The sequence below is a fragment of the Neltuma alba genome, unplaced genomic scaffold, assembly GCF_004799145.2.
Source record: "Neltuma alba isolate B1F8T4 unplaced genomic scaffold, ASM479914v2 tig00010847_pilon, whole genome shotgun sequence".
In the NCBI taxonomy this organism is placed as follows: domain Eukaryota; kingdom Viridiplantae; phylum Streptophyta; class Magnoliopsida; order Fabales; family Fabaceae; genus Neltuma; species Neltuma alba.
Window position 1 is genome coordinate 74,871 of NW_021635644.1, and position 22,221 is coordinate 97,091.

The following is a 22,221-nucleotide window of genomic DNA, read 5'->3' on the forward strand; positions in this document are numbered from 1 at the left end:
ATTTGGTCTCTTAACTTTAAAAAGTATATTTTTAATTCTTTAATTCTAAAATTGTTAACAAAAATGATAATATTAAGATTTAAATCTCAATAAAACATTATCAAATACTAATATATTAAGTTTAATTTTTAAAACAATCATATAAAAGAATTCTGGATGATGCCCAAAGCTCCAATGCAATTTGTTTCTCTGTTGGCCTTTTGTTGCTGTCATCTAATATTATTGACAGAAGTGATGTTGGCTAAATTGTGGCACTTTTGTCTTCAGCTTCGAGGCTTCAAGTCTGCGTTGTTGTTTAGATTCTGTATTTGTTTCTTTTTCGAGTCTCTATTATGTTCTTTTGTTTTTTTTTTTTGAGTCTTTTAGTCTATGTATGTTTTTTTTTATAAAAGTTTTGAGTCTCTATTTGTTTTCCGTGTTGCTTTGTCCTTGTGTTTGTAATTGTTTTGTCGGGAGTCTGTTGTAATTTTTTTTATTGTTAATGAAATAAAAAATTTTTGCAAAAAAAAAATGTTTTAATTTTAAATTAAGGATATTTTTCTTCAAAACACAAGTCTTTGAATAAAATATGGTTATAATATAAACTTGAAGATAAATAAGGTCACTTACGTAGTTAATAAATTTCAGTTCTAAACTAACAGTTTTATATTTCCAAAACACTGTTATAATAAGTCTTTGAATAAAACTTAATTATAACATAATTTTTACAATTAACATGTTTTATTTCACAATTAATATTTTTCAATTCTAAATTCACAATTTTTTTTATCTTTATAACATAGTTGCAATAAGTCTTTAAATAAAACTTGATCACAATATAATCTTAAAAATTAACATGTTTTATTTCATAATTAATACCTTTCAATTTTTGATAAATAATTTTTTGTCTCCATAACATACTTGTAATAATTCCTTAAATAAAATTTATCACAACATAATCTTAAAAATTAATATATTTCATTTCGTAGTTAACCTATTTCAATCTTAAATTAATAAATTTTTGTTTGAATGAAACTATTAGGATTAAAAAAGAAGGATTCGATATAAAAACAAATTTATTGTTACCTCCTTGGTCAATTTTTCAACTTTATAATAGTAAATATCAAGTTTTTCTTGTTTAGAGATCTTACGCAACATAGGAATGATAGAAAATCCTTATCCCTTTAAATTTCCAATAAAATGAGTATTAGAGTCATTTCATAAGATTTTTAAATTCTTTTTTGGATTATGTGATCTAATTAAAAATTTAACAAATTTAATAATCCAAATAAAAATTTATGTTATTTAAATATTTTTTTAAGAAAATTTTCCTTATTAGCATTTTAACTGGCCAACTTAGTTTAAGAATACTATGAACTAAGGTTGTTAAACTCGCAAGTTTAAACAAACTCGTGATAATAATGTAAACTCGGATTATAAACTCAAATTATGAACTCGTAAGAGTTTACTTTTATTAATAAACTGATATTAAAAGTATATAATCAAATAATTAATATATAAAAAATGAGAACAATTTCATTTAAATATATTTTAAATTTAAATAATTAAAATTATATCTATCAATGTTTATAATTTATCATATTCAACAAAAAAATTTCTATAAAAATTATATATAAAGTCACTAAATATAATCAAATTAAAAAATTTAGCATGAGTTTAAGAACAATTTGACACAATTTTGTAAACTAAAAGTATAAAAACGATAAACTCGGTAAATGAACTCGTAAGTTTAACCGAGTTTACAGTTATTACGAGTTTATGAATGAGTCGACATAATTTTGTTAACTGAAAATATGAAAACGTTAAACTCAAAAAATCAACTTAGAAGTTAAATAACAATGCTCTGAACCCATAATATGGGATGGGAGCAGCCGCCCGCCCCTTCGTCCAAAACTATGCCATTTTGGGCGTAAAATGGTGGGTGCTAATCACCTTTTTCTTTTTAAATGGCATTTAGTATATTGAAGAGTGTTTCCATGCTATCCAATATCCCTTCACCCCCCCCCCCCCCAAAAAAAAGAAAAGTACTATCCAGTATCCTCAAATAAATTTTGGTACGCTCGCCACTTTTCACTTTTCAAGAGCACCTAATATTCTAAAATAATTTTTGTACAGTTAACATTCAAAAATATAAATTTTGATAATTCAACACTTTAAAATATTTTTTTAATAATGCCTAGTATTTTCAATTATTTTTCTTAGTCATAACAAGCACCTTAAACTTAGGAACTAAGTGCTACTCCCGACATATTTTAAAAATTAATGGGGAAATCACAAATAAAGACCCTCGAATTAGCAAAATCACTCTATGGTCACCTGGATATGCTAAATTACCATGAGGGACCCGGTCTCAAATTGCAAATAGCAAATGTTGGTGAAAAGACGAAATTGCCCCTCAGTCAATCAGATTCATTAATGAAGGCTGAGACAAACAATGTGATCGTGGAGAGCTTGGAGGAGAAGATTGGTAGTGCACATGGTTGAGAATCAAGTAAGTAATGCTTGTAATGTTTCTAAGTATACTCTTCTTCTTCTCTACCCTGTAAGACCGAGGAATGTGATGTTGTTCTTGAATGTGGTGAGTGGCATTGTGGGTTGTTGGGTGATAGGTATGGAGGGAGTGAGCGGTGGAGTTGATCATGGAATAATACTGTTTAAGGAGGGTTCGGTTGGGTTGAGATTCAAAATATTAGTCTTTGTAGTCAGATTGTTGACCTGTGATTTTCATGACGCAGGTTGCCACTGATCTCTGTTAGGAATATCACGAATGGGAGAGTAGGGGAGGGGAAATGGAAGGAGGTAATAATTATTAGTTTGAGTATAAAGTTAATGGTGGTGCAGTGGGGGGAGAGGAGTAAAGATCTTGTCATTTAGAATGTTCAACTTGTAAAACCCTAATGTCAAGTGGGGAAGAGAAGAGTTAGTTGGTCTTGATTTGTAAATGCAAATTTGATTGAATAAAAGTATAGTGAAGCTAATATATTTTTTTATATGTAAATTGTTGTTCCAGGTTAGGATGACAAAATGAACTGTTACAATGGGTCAAGCTGTTGGAAGGAATTGTTTTGTTTTTTCCATGTTGGTGGGTATTTTGAAAGAAACAGTGAAGGTGAAGTTAAATACGGTGGAGGGAGTGTGAGAGCAAGCAGCATAAAAGAAGGGATAACACTGGAGGAATTAAAAGGAACAATATCACAGTTGGTACATAATGATGCTAAAGGGTGCGAAATTAAGTACACGGTTAAGTTTGCTGAGGGCACACTGGTTGATCTTTATGATGAAGGTGATATTTGCAATATGTTTAGATATAACGATAGCAGTGCTCATTTGTATGTAGCAGCGAAAGGGAACCAGAAGGAAGGTGGAGCAGTGAATGATGGAGAAATGTAAGTGGTTAAAGTTTTGCAGTTGATAGTTATTGTTCGGTAATGGATTATTGTTAATACCCAAAGAAATGTTGTTATCATGTGCACTGCGCAGCAGTAGAAAGTTGTTATTTGGTAATGAATTGTTGTTAATTTAGATATAAATCTTGTAATTAAGGTAATGAAGTTGCGGTTGGAAGTTGTAATTTGGTAATGAGTTGTTACTAATTTCCATTCAAATGTTGTTATATTGCTTAGTTTGTTACAGTAGTAAGTTGTTATTTTATAATGAATTGTTGATATTTCCCATACAAATCTTGTTATTATGCTAACTTTGTTACAGTAGAATGTTGTTATTTGCTAATGTGTTGTTGCTAATTTCTATTCGAACATTGTTATTATGGGTGTAGGGGTGAGAATTTGTTTGGGCTGTCGGGAGAAATGATTGAAGGTGTGGTGAACCTTGGTGATAACTATGAACCACTCATTGTTGACTATGGTGCTGAATGCCTAACGTATGAAGGAGGGGGTTTAAGTCAGACAAACTTCAGTGACAGTTCAGGGAGTGAAGGGACATTGAGGGGTAATTTGAATTGCATGAAATGGGTTGGAGTTTTTGCAGGAGTGGGGCAATATATTCCACATGCCCAAGCTTTTAGGGAGGCTGTGTACAGGTTTAGTATTGCACAGAAGTTTGCAACGACATATGTGAGAAACAGTAGGGAGAAGATGAGTGTGAGGTGTAAAGTGGAAGGGTGTCCATGGAAGATTTGTGCAAATGCTGTTGGGAGGGATACTCTTTTATTACGCGTGACCACATTCGTTAATGAACACATTCATTCAGCGCAAGATAACCTAGATGTCACTTTTGCTGGCAATGCTGCGTTGACGTCATCAATAATACTTGAGGAGATAAGGAACCACACCAGAAATAAGGAAGACACTGGAAAGGGAATATGGTGTGAGGCTAACATATGCTCAAGCTTACAGAGCAAAGGAAAAGGCCATGGAACACATACATGGGAAACCGAAAGAATCCTATATGTTCATACCATGGATATGCCAAAGATTAAAGGAAACTGATGATAAAACAGTTGCTGAATGGGCTTCCATTGGTAATACATTTGAGTGGGTTTTCATTGCATATGGTTCGTGTATTGAGGGTTTTTTGAGTGGTGCAAGGGCTATATTATATGTTGATGGAACTCATTTAAGTGGTCCATATAAGGGGACACTACTCTCAGCGTCAGGATATGATGCAGATAATGACTTGTTGCCTTTTGCAATAGCAGTGGTGAAATCAGAGAACCTTGATGACTGGACTTGGTTTTTGTTCAAAATTAAAGAAATTGTTGGTTCGGTGCAGGTGACAATTGTGTCAGACCGACACAATGCCATAATAGGAGCTGTCCAAGCAATATTTGGAGGTGAAAGACATGCGTATTGTTATAGGCATGTGAAGGAAAACTTCAGCGCTGAACAAGTGAAAGTAAACAGAGGTAAAAGGACAAGCTAATGGTCAAAAGAAGATGCATTAAAGGTTCTTGATAGAGTAGCTTATGCAAGGGTTGATAGTGACTTTGATAATGCAATGGCAGAGCTGAGAACTATGTCTCCTGAGTTACATGATTGGGTTATCAATCAAGGTGATGTGAATAGGTGGGCAATGAGCAAGTTTCCATTTAAAAGATGGGACAATATAACAACCAATATAGCTGAGTCTTTCAATTCTTGGATGGTGAAGGAGAGAAAGCATAATGTGGTGCAAATGATCCATGAGCATCGGGAGAAAGTAGCAAGGAAGATGCATGCATCATATATGTGTATGAGTAAGTGGAGGAATTGTGTTGGGCCAAAAACCGAGGCAAAGGTTCTGGAGAATGTGTATTTCAGTAGGTATATGAGCTGTGACAATTATGGAGGTGGAAGACTGTGTGTACATACATCTCGTGGAGATCAAAGAGTAGACCTTGGTCTACACCAATGTAGTTGTCTTGGTTGGCAAATGTCAGGAATTCCATGCTGCCATGCTTGTGCAGCCATTAAGACTGTGGGGGGAAATGTATATGAATATGTTGAAGATTGTTACAAAATTTCAGCACAGGAGAAAATATATGGCAGGAGCATGGTTCCAGTGGTAACAATCGATATGCCTAACCCAAATAACTATAGGTTTGAGAATCTTGTTGAACAAACCCTGCTTTTACCACCAAATACAAGTAGGCCTCCTGGAAGACCAAGGACTAAACGGCAAGAATCACAATTCCAGAACAAAAAAGTCTACCATTGCACCAGATGCCACCAACCTGGACACACAAGGAGGAGTTGCAAAAATCCCAACCCATTTTGAAGTTCATTTCTACAAGCGACAACTAATTTTTTGGTGTATATACGCTCCACTCTTCTTAATTTTTTTGGGAGAAGGGTGTTGCTAGTTGCATAGCTACACAGCTATTTTTGCAAGTAATATGTTTGCTGACAAGGAAAAAAGAAGTCAACGACGTTGTGAATGTCTTTTTGTTATTGACTATTGCAAAATCTGGTTGTTGTAAACGGACCTCTTACTTTTTGCTAAATGACATTGTATTGCTGTAAATTCCCTTGCTTGTATTGTAAATGCAGACTGCTTACTTGTTATATCAGCAAATAGAGGTTGTTGTCAAACCACATGTGCTTTGTGGTTATTTGACTTAGTATTGCTGTAAACTCCTTTGGTTGTATTGTAAATACAGACTGCTTACTTGTTATATCAGCAAATAGAGGTTGCTGTCAAACCACCTGTGCTTTGTGGTTATTTGGCATACTGATATTGCCAATTGGTTAACAAAACTTGTTATTTCGCAAAGTGAAGTTGTCACTAGGTAAACAAAAGTGGAAAGGCTGTCATTTAAACAGGAAAAAAATGAACTTCGCCGCTTCCACTTCCGAAGTTGTTATTTCGCAAAGTGAAGTTGTCACTCGTCAAACAATAGTAGAAATACTGTAACTTCATTCGAAAAAATTGAAGTTCATGTATCGCTTAACCGGAGTTGTTATTTAGCATATTGAAGTTGTCAGATGTTAAACAAAAGTGGAAATAGTGTCATTTCATAAAAAAAAGGTACTTCATATATTGCTTAATGGACTTGTTAATTGGCATATTGATGTTGTCATACGTTAAAGAAAAGTGGAAATCGCATTACTTGAACACAATTTCAATGATGTCAATAAAAATGTCATTTCACCATTACTAATTGTCATAACTGGGTAGCAGTTAGGCCAGACAACAAGTTCACTACACATAATGATAACGCAGTAACATTATCTACAGTCAATGTCCTTCATGGCCCAAATTCTTTTTCTATAGGGACTTTCTCCTCCTTTTGGACGTTCGCCCCTTCTGTGGATGTGGAATAAGATTCAGCGCATCCTCACGGCATTCATTGTTATCATGGTTCACCAGCCACCACATCAGATCACGCCGAAAAGCTGCCACATCTCCCTGCAAAACAGATTCAACAACAAGTTAATCTTACTTTACCCCTTTACCAGTCACAACAATTAAGCAAACCACATCACCTGGGTGTATTCTAGTGGAAGATTGGGTTCCCATCTGCTGAGCCATATTAGGACATGCACCCCACAGTCCCTCCTAGGAACAACACCACCATCACAGTTTAACAATTCGAGAATAAATATAGGAAATCAGCAAATTACATGTGCAGTGTATGTATACTCACAAATTACTCTGTTGAGGTACATCAGGCCGCACAATTTCCAAATTTGGCATTTTCTCAGTCAAATCTGGCCTAACCATGCCAATAATGTCGTGGAACCTTTCTCTCTACACATATATCAGATATTCATCAACATCACTATAATTTCAGACAATAATAATACAATGTAATATGCCCAGGTGATTCTTACACATCCTGCTATGGCCATTTCCTGAGGGTCATAGGTGACTGCTTGCTTCTTCTTAGTTGTGGTCTTCTTAGACTGAACAGTTCCTCGCATGGAATCCAGGACATAGAACTTCATGGTGTTGGGTTCAAGGGCAAAGCAAAACCAGTGCTCACCAACAAGTGCAGGACCCATAACCAAGTCACAGTCACTTATGTTGTACCCGACAAATTGAGGAATTATTTGTCGTGCATGGTAGTTAGGGTCCCACCGAGTTGGGTCACGGATCATTAACTCCTAATAAAGAACACAAATTGATTTTGTCAATTTGCAATTAGTTTTTTAGACGGTTATTTGCCTTAACAGTGTTGTTACTTTATATACTACACTTGTCATTTGCCTTTGAGGACTTGTAATTTTCATATACAAACTTATCATTTCACAAACTAATGAAGAAACCTCACCATGAAGTCCGCATCAAAAATATGCCTCCTTACACGCCCTTCCACAGCCTGTTGCTCATCCACCACGGCCTTACAAACTAATGACATGACCCTGTTACTAACTCTGTTATTTCCCCCAAGAGAATGCAGCAAGCGTCGGGTAATATCTTCATCATACATTTTAATCAAAGGACTGACAATGGTTGAAGTGAGTTAGCATATGGGTTATGTTAACAAGTGATAACAAAACCCCATCACAAAAGCTGAGTATCACAATACTTACTAGTCGCCTTCATCACCTTTCACACTTCGGCTTAGGGGTGAGCAACAAACCCATTACCCGCTAGCCCGCCCATAACCCATGAAATTTTTGCCCATTTAAGCCCACCCAATTAGCCCAAATAAGAGATTATAAACGGGCGGGCTTAAATGGGCGGGGTAGCCCATTAAACGGGTTGGGCTATGGGCAAGGTATTGGGCTGCCCATACCCGCCCATTTAAGTTTTAAGTTTTTAAAAATATTTTTATTCTTCATTTAATTGATGATATTGTTTCTCATTCATATTTTATCAAACATTCATACTTGTCTAAGTTTTTATTTTATCCTTTAGGTAAAAGTTGGAACTTTCAAAGTTTATGAGACTTTATGATTGGTGACTATTTTTATGATTTTATCAGACTTTAATTGTTTGCGAATCTAAGTGAGGTTGTGTGATTGAATATGGTTGATGTTATTTCATATTTGATTTGCTATTTGGCATGCAAAATTTATTGACAGCTTCATAAGGTTACATATATAAAATAATTATACTGAAAAAAAAATTTTAAAAAAAATGGGTTACCCCATAACCCGGTCAGCCCAAACGGGCTGCCCCGTAGCCCATTTAATATGGGCTAAATGGGCTACTACCGAGTTATGGGTTAGCCCATTCCCATTTATGAATAAATGGGCGAGCTATGGGTTAGCCCACCTCGCCCATTGCTCAGCCCTACTTCGGCTGACAATGGTGAAGAAAATGTCTTTATCCTCTGCAGGCCTCTTCAACCTTGTTTGTGCCTTCAACTCCAACCAAGGAGACTTAATTTTGTTGAAGTGAACCCTGCTAGATCTCCTTACTTGTTGTGCCTGCACACCTTCAGCTGCTGTCAAAGGTTCCACCCTGATGGGGGTTTGCCTCTCAACAGGGTCAACATATTTGACAATTGCTAGGGGGGATATAGTGACGGCTCTGTCACCCTCCGCATCATCACCTTCAACATTAGATGACAGGTTTATGGGGGTAGTAGGCGTGGGTATGTCACCCTCTATTTCATCATTGTCCTTCTGTGCACTCTGTCCCTCATCCTTGTCCTGACTATCTTCATCATTCTCTCCATCATCCTTTTCCTTGCCTTCCTCCTCACTTGTCCCATCATCACTCCCCCTGTCACCTTTCTCCTTGTCCTCCTCCTCCTCCTCTCTTGTCTCATCATCACTCCCCTCGTCATCTTTCTCCTTCTCCTCACTACTCTCACCATCACTCCCTCCATCATTCTTCTGCACAGCTTCACTAGTCTCACCAGCATGCTGTCTCTCCTCTTCATCGTCATCTTCAGACCCACTAACAATTGATGCAAGTGTCTCAGCAGGAGCCTTTCCTTTTCTCTTCCCATCTGCCTCTCTTGGAATGTGCACCTTCAACAGCTCCTCATCTACCATATTCATCAGCCTCTGATGGCTTTCTTCTATCCTCTTCATTAATCGTGCACGCAACTGCTTCAGCTCCTGCATGACAATGGCGTTTATCAATTTACTAGCAACATAATTATACCACATCATGATCTCACTATTGCAGATGACAAGCTCACTTTACCCAATGACAAGTTAAATATTATAAATAACAACTTCAGTATATGAAATTACAAGCTTACTACACTATAACAAATTACAACCTCTCCCTATTGCGAATAACAAGTTCATCAGTAGTATAAATAACAACTTTGGTATGTTAGATAATAACTTTACTATATCAAATGACTAGTTCAGTTTAGCCAATCACAACTAATAAATTATAATTAGCAACTTCGATACATCAAATAACAACTACATTGTAACAAATGACAGGTTCACTTGACCCCATCACAACTCAGGCATAATCAATAACAACTTTATCAAATAACAACCCAAACCTGAACTTTACCGAATGACAAGTTCACATTACCCAATCACAACTTTGGTACCGTTTTTAACAGGTTAAGTTTATCAAGTAACAATGTCAACTATAACAAATGACAACTTCACTAAACCTAATCACAACATAAGTTTTATATATACCAAGTCAATTTATCAAATGACAACGTAACTATCACAAACAAGAAGTTCACCAAGAATATCACTCTACCAAAGATATACATACCGGGTCCAGAGAATCAACATTTATCCTCTCGTCTTTGCCAGACACAACATCACTCCCTTTCTCACCATACAACAGCCTCCTAACGCTCTTCCTCTCAGTATTTGCCAATTCTTTGATCTTCTCATCTGTCCAGTATTGGATAGCACTGGTGGAGCCTCGCTGTGAACCTTGAATGAGGTTAAAATGCTCACCGAAAAAAAGCTGCAACACCACATATCATCACCAATTACATTGTTCATATTGCCAATAAAGTATTGCACAGTGAGAAACAAAATAGTCATACCAGAAGCAAGTATACGCAGCCACCAACAGTACTGCTCCCCTGCCCATCATTACCCTGTCTATACAGCTTCACAAAGTCAGCCATTTCTTTCCATAGGTCCTCCATAACATGTGTTGCCCAATCATACTTTCCAAAGTCATCCATCGTGGAACGCATGACTCTTACCAGCCGCTCACTCACTTCTGAGCTAGATGACGGACATAGAAAGGTACCCAGCGTGTATAGGACAAACAAGAATTCAAATCTGTGATCTTCCTCCCCAGAAATAATGTCATCTAGTATTTTGCTGAATGGCACTCTCCGATACTGATTCTTCAAGTTCTTGTACATTTCATCATCCTCCGAAACTTCAATTTTAATCTTCTCCCCACCATGGCGTATTCCTAGGAGCTTGTCAACATGTTTTGCTCCTATTTCCTCAGTTTTCCCCCGTATTGTAAATTGATGTGTTGGTGGGTCATATGATCTTAGCATAGTCACAAGGAGATCGCGGGGAAGTCTCTTCAATCTAACCTTCAACAAGCTTCCAAATCCTATCCTCTCCACCCTATCCCTTAACTCATCATTATTATTCACAAAGTGCAGTAATTTCTTAAAACCTTTCAAGGACACTCGGGTTAAAAATGATGGTACATATTTCTTTTTCTTCTCCTCTTCAATCTTTTCTGGCCTTCTTTTCTTCGCCTCCTCTGTGTACCTCTTCCTCTCCTCATCAGACAAAGCTCTCCATGCCTTTGACACAGCGTCTCTTTTTTGTTTGCCTCTGATATCACTATCACCTAATGTTGCCAAATACTCCCTTCTGAATAGCAACCAGCCATTGTGTGCCGGCTTTGATCCGGAGGCTCCCTCAGATGCCATGTCCTTTTTCCTGTAAAATATTCAACATACAATAGTTCACTAACACAACTTATTAACTGACTAACAACAATTCTGTCAATACTCGTTCTGTCTATCAAACGCCTATGATAAACTTGTTATTCTCTCTACAAAAGTTGTCAATTCTTTAAGCTCAACTTGTTATTCCCAATACTTATCATAATTGTTATTTCTGATCATACACTAGTAGTTTAACTTGTCATTTGAAATGATAAACTTGTCTTATTGTCATACTCAGCTTTGTTATTCAAACAAGTCATTTCCTATTATCAAATTCTTACTTCGCATACAAATCTTGTTATTCACTGTTATAACCTTGTTATTTCCCATTACCAACTTGTCAGTTTCGCATTGACATCTTCTGATTCCCAATTAATCAACTTGTCATTTCCTATTCTTAAATTATCATTTTCGTTACAGAACTTATCAAATCCCACCGTCCACCTTCTCATTTATAACAAAACACACTTAGTACCTCTTCAATTAAATTTACCCTTGACTATATCCTATGTCGTTATTTTCCCTACTATTATTGTCATCTACGAAACTGATATTGTCATTCCCTCCCCACATAAATACCATTCCCACAGGTTATTTAACAGAAAAAAACCTATATTTTTCTGTTAAATAACATTCTTCATCACTCAATCAAAATTTGGGTACTTCTACTTTCCTACCCTAAACTCTTTTACTCTTACCAATCATTCGCACATTCTTGCAGCAACCAATCCAAACAAAATTAGCCAACAAACTTACTACAATCAGTCTCCCAACGTAGCTGCTAACTCTGATCACCTAAAGCGATTGCTGCCGCACTATTCAACGATGCCTTCGACTTCTCTGAACCCTTCCACAATGCCGATAAACCACTGCTTTGTTCACCTCTGTCACAGCAAATATGCTCTTCACCGTCTCAACACTCCTCTCCACACTACTCTTACGGCAAAATGGCAGTACGCAGGTGCGCGAAAATGGAGACAATAGGGAGAATGTAGAGAACAGTGGGAAGTTGTCGATAGTGGGGGGACTACGTGCCGCGGGTTCAGCAGGTTCAAATCACTGAGGGGCAATTTCGTCTTTTCACCAACATTTGCTATTTGCAATTTGAGACCGGGTCCCTCATGGTAATTTCGCATATTCAGGTGACCATAGAGTGATTTTGCTAATTCGAGGGTCTTTATTTGTGATTTCCCCAAAATTAATTACATGCATTTACGTCATATTGTTATGTTAACTAAAGAGTGTTTTCCAGTTCTTCCACCTATCATTCACTATATCGATTCTGATCTACAATAGAAATTATTTTAACTAATTCATCATAAGAAAAAAAATAGTAGTTATTTCTAAATCTCTTTCAAATTGAATTTTTTTTAACTTTACTCACATTAAATAAAATTGAGAAGGAAAAAAATACAATGAGTTACAATTACATATTAATTACAGGGATAAAATTACCAAACAAACATTAATTGTTGTTCAAATAACTTATATTTTGAACCAAACTATTTCTCTAGAAACAACTTACGTTTTGTACGGGAGGGAGTACAAAAGTTTTAGGGAGAATTACATTCAAGTCCCACATAAGAGAAATAATCATTACAAAATCTCAAGTAACAACCTGACCAACTTGAAATAACAAGTCCTACAGTAAGAATGACAACCTCTAGGACTTGTTTTTTAATTACTTGGGACCTCAATGTGATTCTAACAAAGTTTTAATACAGAGTGAGATTCTTTTTGATAAATTCTTTAATATGACCCCTGTAATAATAAAGGCAAAAAAAAAAAACCCAAACAACTGAGATTCTTTTTGACAAATTCTTTAATACAGAGAATTAAATAAATTTATTTTCCATTTTATTACAAAATTTTTAATTTGTTCCTGAATTGAAAATATGTCAGAGAAAGTTGGAAAAAATTATTTATTTTATGAAGTAGTAAAACTTAAAAATTATTAGAGATCATCATTGTTTCTGGGAACCACATTTTATTGGACAAGCTTAAATATACTTTGATATTTAGTAAGTTGAAGCTCTATAAATTAAATTTAATCGTACAATTACTGTAGGAGAAAATCAGATTTATAAAAATATTTAAGCAACGCTTCTACCATAAATAAATAAACAACAGAGTGGGTAGCGATAGGCATTTTGTTAATTTAAAGACCATACTCTGTTTGGCTCTGTTTCGAACACAGAAAACAGAGCCAGGGCGCCGCCAATGGTGGCTCTTAATCGGAACTTCGACCGGAACCCATCACAGAAAATGGAGCCGCCGGGCCACGGGTTCGATAGGAAACAGTTGTGTGTGTGTGTGTATAAATACAGCGAGAGAGAGAGAGGGAGTGAGAGGGAGTGAGCGTCACTGTAGAGGACTTTGGGAGTTTGGGACTTTACTGAAATCCGATCTCCATTCTAATCCAAATTAGGCAATGATTTTGGATGAACACTTTCGTCAAATGTTACAGCATAACTATTTTATGGTGGCCTTTTTCTTTATGTGTTTCAGCATGCGCTTGTCAAGCAACAAACAATAGAAGACGTGTTGTTAATAAAAGCGTCTCTAAATATAATTAGGAAAGCCTTCCATATATAGAGTAGCGTAAGTCTATAATCTTCTTTTCATACACTGACGAAACCGATTTCTAAATGAGGATCTAATAGGGGCAGAAAAACAGTACAATAGCATTATAACTGGCACAATTTCAGAACCTGTCTCATGATTGACCAACCTTGGTTTTTCTTGTCACAACAGTTCACGCGCGCAACTTGAGAATGATCTAAACTTCCAGGTTGTCTCTTGGGCCATGGTTGCGCTCGCTTCCTTTGCAGACGTCGTACATATATGAACCTATCTTCTTGCAGATTCTGGTTACTGGGTTTGGGGAAAAATAGATGAGGAGCCACGTCAAGTAGAGAACGATGATAAGTGCTAAAACAGGTTTAGAAACCAACACAGATATTAGTACAGCACAAGCCATGCTTCCTGAAATTGCAGCTACGTGAGATGAGAGTTTGAAATATGGGGTATCATTATTTGAGGTGGAGGAGTGAGACTTGTAGTAGGCGGATGAGAAGCCATAAAGGAACAAGCATACTATGAAAATCCACACGTTTGGAGAGTATTTGTCCGCAGGGGATGAGTTGGGAAAGTGCATCTGAACCACCATGGCTACCACTGTAATCAAGAATGCAAAGATAGCATGCCACGGTTTTGAACTGTGAAAAACCAGCAAAATAAACTCAGAAGACGATGATGATATGTATAGTGAATTTAAATAACTAAAGAGTACACACCTTTGTTTTGAGTGACAAAACAGTGTTGCTGATGAATATGGAGTAAATTGAGAATGTGAAATAGACATGAATAATATTTCATCAACTATTGATGATGATGATTGTTATCCTAAACTCTGTTTTGTTCAAACTGGCTACCAGGTGCCCCTCCTTATGTTTTAAATGGATCACAACACAGAGAACGTGAGGGGGGGCCGATAGAGAATGATAAAGAGAGATGGGAAGGCATAGAAGCTTGAAATTGCAACATGGAGTGAGTAGATGAGGAATAAGCAGAGATAAGTATTTGAGATAGAGAGAAAGCAAACTAACCTCGCTGGATCAGCCATCGATAGAGAGAGAGAGAGAGAGAGGAGAGAATGCTGAGATTGATGGTAGAGAGAATGATGGCCGCTGAGTTGAGAGACCCAGTGCCCCCTATTTGAAGAGACCCAAAGCAGAGAGCTAAGAAAAGAAGAAGGTTGTTGTAAAGCTTCTCAAAAGGGGCGACCATGAATCTCCCTACAGTAACGGAGATGTAAAAGTCAATTGACATATTAGAAAGTGAATCGATCACCCGCCCGCATATTGTCGATCGATTCACTTTCTAATATGTTCTATTAGAACATATTAAGAATAGAACATTAATAGAACATATTAAGAATAGAACATATTAGGAATAGAACATACTACCTCCGGTCCTAATTATAAGACCCAGTTGACTTATTTGAAGAGATTAAGGAAATAAGTTAAGTTAGTTATTTGTAATAAATAAGTGTTGTCATTCCTAAAATATCCTTGCTAATAAGTATATTGGCTAGAACTATCATTATTAGAAGGATTATCTTAGAAAAAAAATGTATAATATGAGAGACAAAATGGATTGGGGTCTTATAATTAGGACCAAACAAAAAGTCAAACGGAGTCTTATAATAAGGACGGGAGGTAGTATTAAGAATAGAACATATTAGAAAGTGAATGGATCACCCGACAATATGCGGGTGATCGATTCACTTTCTAATATGTCAATTGACTTTTACATCTCCGTCGCTCTAGCGAGATTTATAGTCCCCACTCGGGAAGTTCTGTCACCCTATGTTCTCATTTATCTGGTACACTCTTGATATTTTCAGAATGGATGCACATAATTATTTATACTAAATTAGCAATCCCTTTTTTAATTGCACCTTAATGTAATTAGCATCCATAAGGATAAGTATCAACTTGACAATAAACCACTAATTAGAACATGCTTTATCCAAACACGCTTTCTTCCCTCCTTCCCTCCCTTCCCCCCACCTCCCCTCCCAAAAAAAAAAAAAAACCCCAACAAGCACAGGGACAATAGATAGAGAAATTCTTATATACACATGGAGTACCACTTTATCTGTGCTCTATCTAATGAAAACATGCCAACTGATATGCTTTTAATCCTAGTTAGCATCCATTTAAATTAGATTATTATATTTTTAAATAAAATTTCAATGATTTTCATTTTCCTAGGCGTCTTCCTCACCCAGCTTCCTCAACCTTTTCTCACACTCCATCCTTTATTTTCTTTCTTCACGAACCAGACGCCAAGGGGGTTGGGACATTTGGTTCAATATTTTCTTTTTGATTCAGAATTAGAGGGAAGCCAAAAATTTGCAAAGATGGATGAGTCATCACCGGCTTGATCGAATGACTGAACAGTCAAGTTCTCTTTTTATCCTTCTGCAATGTTAATAAAATTAGAAAAACAAACATGATGATGGCGGTTAATTAAAAATTATTTTAAATATAAATATTTAATTATACACTTTTAAACTATAAATACACCCTAGATTTAAAATCGGATTTTTTTGACCAGGATTCGAAATCAGTTTGAAATAATATAAAATAAATAAAGAGGTTGCTTTTGATTGTTTCACAAAAACCGGCGTAATGAAGTTCTCTGTCTAATTATAAATATATAGACGCGCACTCCCTCTGTAATCTATTATAAGCCACTTTAATTTCTAAAAGTAACGAATGATCAAGTACTAATTACAGTTTTTCAAGACTGCCTCTTTTTTTTTTTTTTGGCATCTAAGATGGGCTTTATTTAAAGTTCAATGCTTTTTTTTCTGGAGAAAATAACAGAAAAATGCATGTTCAATTTCAAAAAAATAAATAAGTAATACTAACTATTTTTGTAATGATTTTGACCACTCTTGCAATAATTTAGACAAGTCAAAATATCTCAAAATCTCATATTTGTTATTTTGAAATTCAACATGTATTTTTTTTTGTCTTTTTTCAATTTTTTTACTTCTAAAGATTTAATTGATGGTTTTTAAACATGGATAAATTTAAAATTATTTTTTTATTTTCCTACTAAATTAATGATTTAACTATTTTCTCTTTATTGCTAATGAGGTGGAGGGAGGCATTTTACAATATGAATAAGAGGGACTGAGATAAGAATATAAGATTTACTTAATGTGTAATTACTGACACAGGAAACGAAAACTTTGTCTCTATATTTACTGTCACGTCCCCACTCCTCATCATCCCTAAGCGTCTAAATTGCAGCCATTAAGATTAATCTAAAGTCTCACAATATGCCACATCATTATGTTATTAAAAATTAAAAATAAAATTTACTCACAGTGTAAATTATTTACCGGCCTTAAACTATTTTTAGAGGTTTTTAGCATGGAATATTCAGTTTGTGCACCTACTTCACTTATAAAAAGTCCTGACTGATTCAGATGGGTATATCTGTTATTTATATACAATTTTATAGATCTATTTAACTGGAAGATTTATCAGGGATCCAATTTGATATAGATTGAGTTAGACAAAAGCATATTTGATATAGATTGAGTTAGACAAAAGCATAAAAGAGTATCAAAGGGATATCAAGTATTTTAATTTCTTTAATTTTTAATTAAAATACTTGAAAACAGAGTTTTGCCTCCATTTATAGTGTTAACTGGCTCAATTCATGACTCCTAATAAGCTCTACCGTTAAAATGAATAGGTGTAAAAAATTAGGTGTTTCACTCCAGAAACATTTGAAAATATAGTTTAAAACAATCCAGTAATTTTATAGTATTGATCATATTTATTTTTTATTTTTTATTTTTAATTAGTATGATGATGTGGCATATTGTGGGCTTTTAGATCAACCAATGGATCATACTGGGAAGCTGAGGAAAGAGCCCTCTGAGTGGACCCCGACCTCCGCCTCTCTCTCCCCTCTTTGTTTTTTTGTTTTTTTTCGTTTTGGTTTCTTTTTCCCCTTTTCATCTGGTAGATAATTTGACATTGGGATAATCCCACAAAATAAAATAGAGTCTTTGATCTTCCGTTTGTCCATTTTTTAAGCTAATCCCCTACATTTTACAGTGAGAGGAATGTTTCGTTTCAATGAATACTACAATAAAATAATAAAAAATAGAGGCATTTTGCAATAAAATAATAAATAAAATGAATTTTAAAAATAAAAAATATTTATTATTAGAATAAAATACTCTGAGTACCTTTCTATTTTGCCTTGATTATACAAACTGCTCATCTATTTTAATAACATATATTTTAGTCCAAACTATTAACACTGTTAAGTAATATTTTGAAAATATTGTTTAAGTATATTTTTTAATTAAAAAACATATTAGAATAAACATTTTTGACCAGTTTACCCCTTATTATGTAAAATCCGTAGTTTATCTTTTAATAATAAAATTTATTAATGATCTATTTAATATTTTTACTACATTTAGTAAATTAAGACATAACTTTATAATTTTACTGAAAATGCATACATACAGTTACAAAGCATTTTCAACTAATATATATTTAGAAAATTATATCACAAGTAATTTTAATAAATAAATGAGATTAAACGCTTAAATTTATTGTAAAATAAAAATTTGTATTTATAAAATTAATTAAATTCATAATATGGTAATTGATCTAATAGTATAATAAAAAATATTAAAATTATTTTAAATTTTAAATATGGATATATCGTGTGTGATTAAATGATAATTATTAGGTTATATTTGTATTAAGGAGAGGCATTTTCTAAACACCCCAAATTTTAAATATGGATATATCGTGTGTGATTAAATGATAATTATTTGTGGAAAATTTTTTATTTCAACTTGCGAGTTGCCAATTTTCTAAACACCCCAAAATATAAAATCAGTTGAATAATACTTAGAATATTTAATATTCTTTTTTCTATTTGATCTTCTACACAATTAAATTTTATAAACAGTTATTTATTATAATTAATAAAATATTAATTGATAATGTAAAAAGGAAGGCGGCACTGTTTCTTTATGCAATAAAATATTCAAAGGGTTTTCTTAAATAACGAACGCCTATGGCGTATTGTCTTCTCTCCTGAAATATTTGAACTTTCGGGCCAAAACGGAGAAAGCAAAACAACTCAGCGACGATAACCAAAAATAATTTTTTCTTTGTAAGCAAGTTTGTGTTAGGAACAGAGGAGAATAAAAATCTTTTGCCTTTGTTGTCTAGCAGAAACGAGAACATATACTGCAACTGCAATTTTCCACAAGCATGCGCCCCTCTCAGCAAGTTCAACCCAATGTGCGAATTGTGTATACAGCGGGCACCTCCCTGCCACGTCACCCCCAAACCGTATATAAACCCCTCCCTCCTCCCCCCCCCCCGGCTTCTCCATGTATACCACTTTCCCCCTCTTCTCTCTCTCTCACGCACACCATGGCCGACACAGTGAGGTTTGTTTGCTTTCTCTCTCTCAATTAAGTACTCCGCTTTCTCAATAAATATTATATATTTTGTTAATATATAAAAGTCCACACGTTTGCAGAGTATTTGTCCGCGGGGAATGAGGAAAGTGCATCTGAACCACCATGGCTGCCACTGTAATCAAGAATGCGAAGATAGCCTGCCACGGTTTTGAACTGCGAAAAACCAGCAAAATAAACTCATAAGACGATGATGATAGTCTACTGAATTTAAATAACTAAAGAGTCCACACCTTTGTTTTGAGTGAAAAAACAGTGTTGCCGATGGAAAAAACAGTAAATTAAGAATGTGAAATAGACATAGATAATATTTCATCAACTATTGATGATGATGATTGTTATCCTAAACTCTGTTTTGTTCAAACTAGCTACCAGCTGCCTATGCTTATGTTTTAAATGGATCACAAGACAGAGAATGTGAGGGGGCAGGTATAGAATAATATAGAGCGATGGGAAGGGATAGAAGCTTGAAGTTGCAACATGGAGTGAGTAGATGAGGAACGAAGAATGAGAAAGCTGAGTTACGTATTTGAGATAGAGAGAAAGCAAACTAACCTCGCCGGATCAGCCATGGATACGGAGTTAAATTTAATACGGATGTTTCATTTAAAATTTTTAATATATAATTTTTGGTGTGATAAATTTATTTTTTAAAAATATGTTAGTTATGATATTATATTTATTTTAAATTTTGTATCTACTAAAACAAAAAATTGATTAAAATATATAAAAAATTTAAATTCAATATGAACAATCTAAAATCGATTTGGATTATTCAAATTGCAACGATAACTTCATACTCGTCATTGTGATGAGCATGACATCTGCTCCTATTTATTGGAGGGGATGCACCGTTTTTGTGGAAAATGACAATGGGGGTTTTAAGGATGAATGTTGTGTAGAAACTGTCCACCATAAAAAGGACCCAGCCACGCATTACAAAAGTATAACTAAAAAATATATATACACACACATAGGGCTAAAAAAATTGGGACCCAAACATTATATATATATATTGTGATTAATATCTAGTTTGTACATCTGGCCGATAATTTAAATATGAAAATTTTTCCTTAAAAAAAGAAAATATTGAAAGTAGTGATCGTAAATTATAGGATTTTATGATTTCTGCCTTCTCTAAGGAAGAGATTAATTGTAGGGAAAATAGAATTTCCACACTGAGGGCAAGCCTCTCTGATATTATTTGAGAATACAAATTCTTGTTGTACCCTCAAAATGGATTTTTGTTAGAATCAGCTTAAAAAAAAGTATACTTAGCATTGCAAAGTATTTTTTCTAATATATTTAGTACCTTAAAATATTTTATAATACATCCAATATCTTGAAATATTTTTTTAAGTGATATAATACTGTGAAGTATATATTGGTGCGTCCAATACCTTAAAGCATTTTTTTATATGCGTTTAGCACCCTAAAATATTTTTTAGTATATCTGGCACCAAAATAAAAAAAATCACTTTAGAGCGCTAGGTACACTTAAAAAATACTTCAAGATGCTATATGCATCACAAAATGTTTTAGGATATTATATGTATCCGAGAAAATATTTTGAAGTGCTAGATGCACTTTAATTCTTGACTTTTTATCTCTAAATATAACTTTTCTATCAAAATTAAAAATATTAAATACCACCTCAGGTTCTTTTTTGACTTTACAATTTTTATAAACAGGTCTAATGCTTTTTATTTGTTACGCTTTAAAAATTTATGAATATATATTTTTTCTTTTTTATTCCAATTAGTCACATATCTCTCTCGTCTTTTTTTTTTCATTTATATTAGTATCTCTTCCTATTCTTTTTTGGAGTAAGTTTGGATGCTCATCAAGAAGATGATAAGCATCCACATATAGATCATTCACGTCTAATTTGAATGTTCTAGATTTTTTTTAATTTTAAGTTTTTTTACAAAATTATTTTAATATGCACAAAATCTAAAAATTAAAAAAGTCTGGACGTTTTATTTTTTATATTTTATGTAACTAGTTTGGATAAAAATAAAAAGGCTAAGATACACTTTTAGTCTTTCAATTTTACATTGTTTTGGTTTGGTCGTTTAATTTTGAAAAGCATATTTTTAGTCCTCTAACTCTAAAATTATTAATAAAAAACGAGGATATTAACATCGTGAAATATTGACAAAACATTTCTGAGTGCTAACATATTAAATTTAATTTTTAAAATAATTATTACTATGACAAAAAATCATTGTTTAAGACTAACGATTTTAGAGCTAAAGAACTAAAAATATACTACCTCAAGTTCTTAATATAAGAGCTACTCTGACTTTTATTTTGATCCTAAATATAAGATCTCAATACAATTTATCTCTTATATTTCTTTTTTTTTTTTTAAGTAGTTCTTATAGTAGTTGTATATGTTAAATGTTTCATTAAATAGTAGTCATAGTTAATATACATGATTAGTAAGGATATTTTAGAAAAAATAATATATTTATTACAAATAACTAACTTAACAAATTTTCTTAATCTATTTAAATTAGTTAATTAATTATACTAAAAATTAGAGATAGTACTTTTTAAAGTTAAAAGACCAACTAAAAACTTGTATACTTTAGTGAAATGAACATACATATATATACATATATATTAAATACGAAGGTAGCATTTAATATCGGGATAATTAATCTCCAGGTTCTTATAGTTTCATATGATTTTGAATCAGGTCCCTATAAAATTTTTTCTTTTTATCAGATCCTTTTACTTTCATATATTTTTAATTAGGTCCCTCCATTTTTTCTTTTTATTAGGTCATTATAGTTTCATTTATTTTTAATTAGATCCTTTGTAATTTGAAAAAAATTATTTATTAACTCTATTCTTTAAAATTAATTTCATCTTTAAATTAATAATTATAATTGGAAAAAATAATTAATATAATCATGCAGTAATT

General features: G+C 33.8%; 1 protein-coding gene across 1 annotated transcript; it reads left to right on the plus strand.

The window, feature by feature from the left end:
• Positions 1-3,806: 3,806 nt before the first annotated feature.
• On the plus strand, positions 3,807-6,172 carry LOC114759441 (uncharacterized). Its single transcript, XM_028948613.1, has 5 exons — positions 3,807-4,326; positions 4,460-4,864; positions 4,964-5,502; positions 5,988-6,017; positions 6,098-6,172. The coding sequence occupies exons 1-5, from the start codon at positions 3,807-3,809 to the stop codon at positions 6,170-6,172; spliced, it is 1,569 nt and encodes a 522-aa protein (XP_028804446.1).
• Positions 6,173-22,221: the final 16,049 nt, after the last annotated feature.